General features: G+C 40.7%; 1 protein-coding gene across 1 annotated transcript; it reads right to left on the bottom strand.

Moving 5' to 3' along the window:
• Positions 1-1,181: 1,181 nt before the first annotated feature.
• On the bottom strand, positions 1,182-9,780 carry LOC142170260 (uncharacterized). The gene is made up of 4 exons (XM_075232124.1): positions 9,382-9,780; positions 9,161-9,268; positions 1,739-1,852; positions 1,182-1,325 (listed from the first exon to the last, which is right to left on the bottom strand). The coding sequence occupies exons 1-4, from the start codon at positions 9,778-9,780 to the stop codon at positions 1,182-1,184; spliced, it is 765 nt and encodes a 254-aa protein (XP_075088225.1).
• Between the last annotated feature and the right edge of the window lie 728 nt (positions 9,781-10,508).

Here is a 10,508-nt window from a genome sequence, read left to right as displayed (position 1 = left end):
ATGCGTGTATACGCTCAAAAACCCCTCAACATATGTGATGACTCTCTCCTCGGCAGAAGGTACTTGTAATACCATGCCTTCTCCCCATCCGTAGTCTTTTCTGATCATATTGTGGTTTTCCTCTCCCACTGATGATATTATCTTCGACACATGCCCCTGGTGACCCGGAACATTGGGAGGCCTCCCCGGCGTGACGACTCTCCTCGAGGTAGGGCACCCCAAGGCTCGCTCACCGGGCATCGGAGGTGAGTCGCTATCACTAACCAAATGCGTAGCACAGGAAGAACTCACCTCTACCTGACTATCATACGTCGACATAGCATTCATGGCTACGATAGAATAGGATGAGAAAGTTGTAGATCTAAGCAAAATTTTTCGATTGGGGCAACAGAAGAACTTGCACAAAGCGCCAGGCTCTGCGAAAGAGATAGTCTAGAAGAGACCATTGGAAAGGCAGATGAGTAAATATATAGGGGCAAAACAGTAACTACCCACCTACCCAAAAGGCCAATTAATTCTGGCCACATTAACGTCACCCTCTCCTAGGAAAACGTACTGGCAGAATCACCCCGGCCCCCCCTTTACTAGATCGAGAGAATGTTGCTACCCCGCAGAACTCAAAAAATTGCGAGGCCTCGTGGACTTCCTGATATCACCAGCACCGGTCCGATAGAAGCTGTCGATTAACACTGGGGCATGGCCAGAGGGTCCTGATTTCTCCGAGAATAGATTTCGAAAGGCCAACGTCAAAAGTCGAAAGTCACTCCGCAAAAGAAAAGGAACAAAGAAAAAGGGACTGAAAATAGACAGGAGGAAAATCCCTCTTTTATACATTGCCAATAACGTATCCACAAGACACATCGTTACAAAATCCATTCCTCGGGGGCTACATACAAAGGGGAAAAGATGGATACAAAATGACTTGGGGACTACTCCCCATCACTACTATCTTCACCCTCATCGGGGGCAATTAAAAGAGCTAGTTCTCTCTCCAATTCGCGGGCTTCCTTGAGATCAACTGATAGGTCGACACCTCTGGCTCCGATCTCCTCTAAGGTCTCTCTCCTCGCCTCCGCTTTAACATGATTAATAGCTCGAGCTAGCTTCTGCTCAGTGGTTATCAATATTTCATGAGCTATTTTATGCGCCATGGTTGCATCCTCTAGATAAGTGGCAGCATTTCATTCAACCTCGGACTTGGCCGCGGCCAAGGCAGCAACCTCCTTACGAGCATTCTTGAGAAGATCCTGGGATATTGCCAACTCCTCAGTTTCTACTTCATTTTGCTTCCTCAGCTCGGAGATCTCCGTGTTCAGTTGGCTAATCTGTGAACCATTCTACTCTATCTACAAAAGAAAGATGAGCCAATTTATGCCAAAATATGCGAACAAAGGTCGGGTACAAGTAGGGCGAAATACCTACGCAACAGGGTTAGACTTTTCCCGGAGTGCTCTCTCCAAAGCTGCTCGGAGTTCTCCTAATTCCTTCTCTCATTGGGCAGAATGAGCCTTCGAATCCCGTAGCATCGAGGTAAGCTTCTTACACTCTTTGTCATGTTAAGAAAGCTCCTCGCAGAGCAGAAAGAGGGCGTGATCATATATATCCTTGCACTGTGACATAGCAGAAGATTTAGGAAAATGAAGAACGATGCCCGAAACATAAAGAAATATACAAAAAATAGATAGCACATGCTGCAAGGGTCTCTCTGCCGCCTTGACGACACTAGGAACATTAAGACCGATGTTATCGCTAACACCATCGAAGATATTGGCAAGTAGGCCTCCCCCTTGAGAGGAATCCCCGATTTGGCAGGGTTTACTTCTCGAGCATCCCTCAGTTCCCCTGACAAGACCTAAAAGCATGAGATGAATACATTCATGTCGCTGACTTCTCCGAAAGGCAATCCATACTCCTGAAAAGCTCCGGGCCCCGACCCTTCAAGATCGATGTAAGCGGTCCCCCCCCCAACGAAAACTGCATCAAACCTTGTTGTGCGATCTGAGGCCATATTAGCACCCTTTTCAAGGGTCCTCAGTTTACGAGACCAACTAGAGTTAGCCGTTCCAGAGTCAACAGCCTCCGATCGAGGCACCTACGAGGCTCTCGCATTCGACCTCTTCCTCCGTGTTAGCTGGTATTCATCGTCATCCCCTTCCTCAGTGTCGGGATTCTCCCCTTAAGCTGAAGCAGAGGTATCAGTAGCGGCTCGATGCTCGAGTGGCCTGGGTTTCTTTGTGATAGGAAGGACGATAGCTGCCTTGCCTATTCTATTTTTGCCCTTTCCAGGCTTCGAAGCCTCCACTTTTCCATCGGAGGGTAGCCTAATTTACATATTCTCGCCAATACTTGCACAAGCGCAATAACTGCAAGATTTCATCACTAAGGGCACAAGGATAAGCACAAATACGAGGCATAGATAGTAAGGAAACTCTACCATGATTCTTGGACACCCATCTCTTCTTGGCCAGGTCGGTGCAAGACCGAGCAAGATATGGGAACGACTTGTCCAACTACTTGATCCATCCCAGCAAATCCGGAACCACCTCGGGATACCAAGCAGTGGCAGTAGGAAATGCAGAGAGGTCGTTATTTCAAAAAGAAAATATTAAAACATGGTTAAGGGAAAATTGCTTATGTTGTGTGTTCCATTTCTCCGAAAAGGGCATCCTCCGGCCGGGATGATATCCGAGGTCTTTACCCAGACAAATCTGCTCATCCACCCTCGATCCTTTCCATCTTCGATGCTCGAGAAAAATGACTTTTTGGATCGATGATGGAGCATGATCAAACCTCGGTAAAATCGAGTGTTGTACAACCTGATCAAATGGTTTAGGGTAAAAACCTCGCCCGCAACTCCTTCGGTGAAATGGCAAAGCATCAATACTATCCTCCAGACAGCGAGGTAGATCTGGCCGAGCGTCACTTGATATTTGTCTCAAAAATAGAGGATAACCGGATCTATTTCTGGGGGAAAAGATTCAGAGGACTCGGCGGGACCCAAGGTGAATGGATAAGTATACACGTAAAGGAAGACGGCCTTGTGGTCCGTTATATTTTCATCGGGGCCGGAAATTTCCACCTTCACTGAGTCACCCCATCGGCAGGCTGTCTTCACTATTTTGATGTTGGTCATGACACTAATGTATTAGAACACATGTTCACATCGACCCAGTGCGGATGAAGTGGTATCGACGGTAAAATCTTTTGACATGTCTAGCTTGGAGGGAGTACACTGTTCAAAGGTAGGCACCGCTTTGGATTTCAATTTGTAAGATCGAGATGAAGACGTAGTTGTATTCCGCTGAGGGACCGTTCTAGAAGTCCTGGCCATTGCAATGGTGAAATTTCCTCTCAAAAAGCAAGATGGAAGGATGTAAGAGAAGACGAGTATGGACTCGTGAATTTGAAGATGCTACGAAGATGTGGATTATCAAACAGTCGATGTATTTATAGGAACCGCTTGGGCAGCGGAAAGGACGAGCTAATGGCAGTTCATGGGTACCTCGATTATCGTATTTGACGACGACCCTTGCACAATTTTTTGGAACATGGCATTTAATACTCTTATCGATCAATGTCACGACAATGATTTCCTTGGAACGACGACTCAAAATTGTTTCCTATTATTTCATTCCAGGAAATGCAGAGACTATCTATATACGGTAAAATTATAGGTCCAATTTCTCGTCATAAAGGGGTTTCGGGAAGTCATATCGAGATCTCGAGGTTGTGGGGTTGCGGTCGAGTTCTCTCCCTCGATGATCATTTATGCTTGACCCAATGACGATGCCAAGGATGGGGAATTTCCAAGGCGAGCGGATAGCGCAGGCAGAGTCTGGTATCATATCTAGCCGTGCCATCTCCGTATCTTTACAATTAATGCATTTTATACTATGTTGTATTCCCCCTCCTATATAAAAGGGATCCTTCTTACTTTGTAAAGGGCTGCTATTGGTCCAACCATTCTACATAAGATCAATAACATCTCTCTCTCTTTTCCCTCTAATGTATCTTCTCGACGCTATTGCTTATCACTTTCATACTTGTTCTTCATTCTTTGCTTGTTATTGGCCATAAAGAGCCTCCTTTAATTATATTCTAACTGTTAGTCCCTTCCCGGTTACCCCTGATAGCTCGAGCCCGAGCCCAGGCATAGACCTCAAGGCCCTTCATCGGTTATCCTGAAGCCCGGACGGCTAGCCCCTCGGTTCGATTATAACCCTGCTTTCGTTCGTAATTCCGTCGTTAAGCTTCGCGTATCTATCATCAACTGCTTAAACAACTAGCATAAAAATAGATCACGTATTTTTAGAGTTCCATCAACAAATTTAATTGTTATTACCATTTTCACGGGAAACACAAATAATTAACTAATTAATCCTAAAAATATAAAAATAAAATATAAATGCAATGTATAATATTTTTTTGTATTTTTCATGATTTTAATAAAATTAAACATGTACAAAAATTCAAACAATTAATAAAATTCTACAAAAATCCTATAAAATGGCAATAATTGGAAAAAATCTATTTTCTTTGATTTTATAGGAGTATTTCATATAGGGCAAAAATCATATGCTCACAACCATTCCTTTTTGCAAAGGCCATATCGACCTAATACAAAAGCCTTAGGGACATCTTTTGTTTTGAGTTCAAGGGATCATCCTCACTCAATAAAACCCTAAGGGTTACCCTACTTCGGGTTCGAGCAAGTACTCACTCAACACTAGTTTGGTTTTAGTAGAAATTGCCTAAACCTTGAACCTATGAATGCAAATTCCACAAGGTATAAATAAAATAAAGTGAAGACAAGAAAACAAAATGGTAAAAATAGATATTCAAAAAGCTAAGAAGTACTTACGTTTCATGATCCACATTTTAGGGAACGACTTATCTCTAGCAGGGATTAGATCTGAAGTCTATTCGAACAAACCTACCCATCCAACCTCGGTCTTGTGTCTCATCTATGCTCGAGAATGGGGGTTTGGTGGCTCGGTGATAAATCTTGATCACGCCTCCACAATAAAGTTGGGGGCCGTAGTGATGCCTGAGGTGATTAAGGGTAAAAAGATGCCCCTCGATCTTGCTTACAATGAATTAGAGGAGGATCACGATCCTCCAAAACGCCGGGTGGATTTGGCCTAAAGTGACATCGTGCCTCTTGCAATAGGCAACGATGATAGGATCTAGGGGACTTATTGTGAAGGGGTAGGTATAGACATTCAGATACACCTCCTTGTAAGTAGTGATGGATTATTCGGGGCTAGGCACAGTACATCATTGCCTACTCAGTTGCACTCCTCTTTCACATTCTCGAGGAGACGTTCGGTGATCGTACACATGTATCTCAACATGGGTTCACATCGGCCCGGTGTTGAGGGTGCATTCTCCACCTAGAAATCAGCAACAGTGGTACACTTCGTCGAAATAAAGTTCGCAAGGGGATGTTCCGCCGCGGCGGTGACACCGACAGACTTTGATGAAGAGGAAGTTTCTTAGTGAGGGACAATTTTAGAGGTCTTAGCCATTTTTGAATAAGGAAAAACAAGGGTTAGAATATCTGGCATTTTAAGAAGAGGCTAGCGATGAAACTTGAAGATTTGCAGAAGAAGAACTTGAAAAATGCAAAGATCTTTGAATATTAGAGCAGAAGAGATTAAAAGTAAAGTTTGAAAAAGTGGGAAAGAGGACTATTTATGGGTTTCACGGTGACGGTTAAAAGTTACTAGTGGCCGACCGACAACTAACACGCCTTAAATGCCTGGGAAATTGAATCGATGGGATGTTTCGGTCACCTCTACTACTTGCTTCACAATGCTTTCATCATGGTAAACCAAGGCCCAGTTCAAAAACTCAATTTGTTTCTTGTCATTACATTCTAAAAAATGATGAGACTATCTGTATACGGTTAAAACTAGGCTCACCCGATTTTACTAATTAACCGAGACTAGGGGATGGATTGAGGATCAGCCCTATGGCTTGGCAGATCGAGATTCGAGGATAAGGTACTGAGTTTGGGTTTCGAGGTACCTTTCGAGATCGAGACTATTATTGATAGAGATCGAACGGGATAGACATCGAATAAAACCGAAGATGAATAATAACGGAAAGGCGAAATATCCATTACTAGTCGAGGATAATCGCGAAAATCTCGGAATAGATCAAATCAAGGGAGGTTTTATCTAATCATGGGATTTCCTTCTGTAATTAGAATTATACTGTAAATAAGATTCCTCTACTATATAAAGATGGTCTTAACCATTTGTAATCATCTTGCATTAACACATATCAAAAAAATACAATACTCTTTTTCTCTTATGCTCTCTTGTATCTGTTTATTTCATAACTCTACTCTCACTAAGTTCGAAGGAGACCTAGCTCGAGGGCTGAATTGTATTGCAGTACTGGTTTGCTTTACTTTGTTATTTATTTCTACTATTAATCATCATATTTATCAACTGGTTCAAGGTAAAATTATGTATCCTAAAAACCACTCATAAGTTTAATTGTTATCCGATTTTAAGGATAAACACTTCCTACATGGAGTACTAGTAGTACTGGTTGACACTGAAACTCTCTGCTGAGTTGAAGTTCTATATCCTTGGTACCAATCAATTATGTGGGATCAAACGCCTCATGCAGTTGGCACCAATCGAGAAGTTGAGCTAAAGCATCGTGATATCAGCACTGAGGGATCTAAATTTTTTGGCTTTTGCAGGTTTTCATGAGAGTGCAACTGGTCTTTAATATCCCTAAAAATATGACTGAAATGTCCCTCCTATGTCTCAATGAGTGGTACTTTGAGTAGACCTTTTCAAATTTGACGAGCAAGTACTTGGCGTTTCTCCGCAAAAGCATCCATTCTACAAAATCATAGACATATTCAAAATTCAAGGCTTAGATTGACAAGCCGAAATAAAATTTTAAAGGTGATGCACATGTCTACCATTTCAACTTTACAGCACCACACAATCTCATTGAAAAATTTATCTTGAGCTAGGAGTGTCCAAATTGAGAGTTGTTTGTGCCACTGGAAAGAAAGCCGAAACATAAAATACCTAAAAGTATCACAACAGAAAACCTTTGAGAATAGCTGCAATAATATTTTGAAAATGCTCTAGATGTATGCCATGATCGTTATTTAGATTTGTGCACTCACATCGAATAAAATTATATCTCGAGCTAGTAAAGTCAAAAATGCGAGCTTTCTGCACTATTGGAAAGAAGAATTAGGAACCTTTTACACCGGAAAATAGCATGGCAGAACTTCTTTCAGATTTGCTGCAATAATATTTTGAAGTCATCCTAATATTTGTCATACTTGTTTTTTCAGCTTTGCACACTCCCGTTAAAGAATTCATATTTGGAGCTAGGAATATCCAAATTGCAATTTGTTTGCATCGTTACATAGTAAACATATAGACCTATGATACATATGAATTTTATGGCAGAAATCCTTGCTGCCTACCAACAGAATAATTTTCCATCTCTACCTAGTTGTAGTGAACTGTCAGGTTTGCATACTTCCGGCCAAGAAAAATCGTATTTTGAGCTAGGAGCGTCAGAATCACCAACCATTTGATCCCATAAAATTCGGATGTCAAGAAATATAACGAGTCAAAGATAGTGGCTCCATTCATTCTTAGTTTGCCTAAAACTAATTTTGAAGTTAAATCTACAGCCTCGTATGTTATGACTTTAGCTATCATAAAAAATCTTATCTCCTCGTTTATTTCTTTTGCGGACTTGCAAAAGTGCTAAAAAGGTCTCGATGTCATACCAAGAATTCAGCCAAGATGGATATGCTGATGTTTCTAGAAACAAGAAACAAGCAAAATCTCCACACAAAAGAAGGACTAATGCAGAGAGATCATCATGTGAAAGTACTCCTTTACCAAAGAGTATACTCGAATTTTCTGATATCCATGAAGCTTGCTCAAGATGCTCGCATAATGAATAAAACGTTTGAGAGAGAGAGAGATACATGCTCATCTATAGGAACTTCAAACAGAAGAAGCAAACCATTGTGCTGACGAAGCAACAACATGACACAAAGTTAAGCAATTATGGAAGCTGTTAAATTCCACAAGCACGCCATCAAGGATGATCCATCATATGGGGAAGTCACAAACGTGGAATTGGTATTCAACACAAGCTGGAAATCATACTCAGCTTTCAACCATCTATATGACATTAGATTCCCTGTATAGGATGATGTCTTATTCTGCTTTTATTATTGATGTACAGAACCCTTTCAATGTTGAAGCAATAAAATATCTTTTATACTTTGGTACCAAATTGTCATCTATTCCTCATTAACATTGCATCTACATTTGAAATAATTAATAGGATGATCCATAACGTCAAACATTTTTTAACTCATGTAAATGAACTTAGAATTTAACTTTAAGCTGGCTACGTACTTCGGTGAAGAGGATAAAGTCATAACATAGTTCAAAACGATGAGTTGTTAATTATTTTATCTCCTAATTTTTTCCTTGGCCGCTTATCGCGAGGTTCTTAACCTAGTGACTTATTTTTTGTCGTTTTTCCTAACTTTTGCATAGGCTTCCTCTTTCGAGGTTTTTAACCTAGAAGTTTTTTTGGCCATACTCAGTTTAGATTCATGCATGCCAAGAGTGTAGCAAAGTATAGTTTAGGCTCATGCATCAAGGAGCATAGCAACATGCAGTTTAGGTTCATGCTTCAAGGAGCATAGTAATGTACAGTTTGGGCTCATGTGTCAAGAGCACGCATGACTTTCATGGGAAGTACTATTATAATGTCATTGATCAGACCAATTCAGAGACCATCCTTATCAACGATTTAGTATGCACCATTTTAATTGGCTTCCTTCACAACATAGAGCCCATCCTATTTTGAGGTTAACTTATTTACCATGCGTTTGTTGAGGATTATGGGTCTTCGAACAACTAGGACCAACTCTTCCACCTGGTGTGTCTTTCTCGTTGAAAGCTCCATCTAGTCGATATTAATAGCACTCCAATATTTGTTGCGCTTCTAATCTTTTTTCATGTAGTGCCTCTAACTCTACTAGGCAAAGTTGAGCGTTTTCTTAGAACGTGAGTTTTTCTTGAATTGCAATCTATAATGATGTGATTTATTGCCCTAGTAAAAGGACTGCTTCTATGCCATATACCAAAAAGTACAGAGTTGCTTGTATAGCAAGTTTGAAGGTTGTTCTGTATGCCCACAAAGCTTTACCAAATTTTTCATGATAGTCCCTCTTGTTCTTTGCAATAGTTTTCTTCAAAAGATTACCAAGTGTCTTGTTAAAAGATTCAACAAGCGATTGGCGGGTGTATTATACATTAAATACTTATGTTTCTTGAAGTCGAACTTCTCGCACGGACTCCTCACAATCTTGTTGTCAAATGGCATTCCATTAACAATGATTAACTTCTTGCACGGAATCCTCACAATATTGTTGTCAAATGGCATTCCATTATCAATGATTATGTATCTTGGTATGCCATATCTAAAATTTATATTTAACTTGGTAAAATCAACAACAATTTCCTTTTTCACCTCACTGAGTGGAACAACCTCATCCCATATAGAGAAGTAGCCAGTAGCAACCAATATGTACATATGTTCCTTTGATGACTTTGGAAGTAGTCCAACAACCTCAATTCCCCATGCATTAAAAGGCCAAGAAGATACAATTAGACGAAGAGTCTCTAGAACTTGGTGGATGTAGTTGGCATGAAATTGACACGCTTGACATCTTTTGGCATGCTCCATGAAATCTTTCACCATTGTCGTCCAGTAGTAGCCCATCCTTTTGATGCAAAAATGAAGCTTGGGACCAGATTGGTGTACGCCACATGAGCCAACATTTGCTTCCTCCAATGCTTGGTTGGCTTATTCTTTGTCAAGACATCATAGGAATAGTCCTTCAAAAGAGTAGCTAAAATAATATCCAATTAAAGAAGATGGATTATGGCCTTCTCTTGATGTCCATTCTTCATTGCAAATCCTTAGGTAACTTTTCATTTTCAAGATACTCTATCAATGGTTGCCTCCAATCTTCTTCTTCAATTTCTCGTACGGACTTATGATAATTTTCATTGATTTGAAGATCAATAAGTCTAGGAATGACCCATCAGCTACACACATAATTCTCACCAAGTTCCATCGTCTTGGCCATGATAGGCAAAGTGCCAGGCATGCGATTTTCATTTATTGGGACTTGGTTTAAGAATATTTGTCAAATCTTTCAAGTAACAGGAATTGTACTATTGGTACAATAAAAGATTTTCCTTCTTTACCTTGTAACTCTCCAAAATTTGGGTGACAATCAGCTTAGAGTTGCCATAGATCTCCAACTATAGAGTCTTCATGTCTAATGTCACTTCAAGACCGATGATCAAAGCTTGGTACTCTACAGTATTGTTGGAGCATGTTTCACCTAAAACAAAGGAGAATGAAAAGACTTACCTTTCTGGAGAGATCAACATAACACTTGCCCCTGAACCATTGTAATG

The sequence above is a fragment of the Nicotiana tabacum genome, chromosome 16, assembly GCF_000715075.1.
Source record: "Nicotiana tabacum cultivar K326 chromosome 16, ASM71507v2, whole genome shotgun sequence".
In the NCBI taxonomy this organism is placed as follows: domain Eukaryota; kingdom Viridiplantae; phylum Streptophyta; class Magnoliopsida; order Solanales; family Solanaceae; genus Nicotiana; species Nicotiana tabacum.
This window is presented reverse-complemented; position numbering and strand designations above follow the sequence as displayed.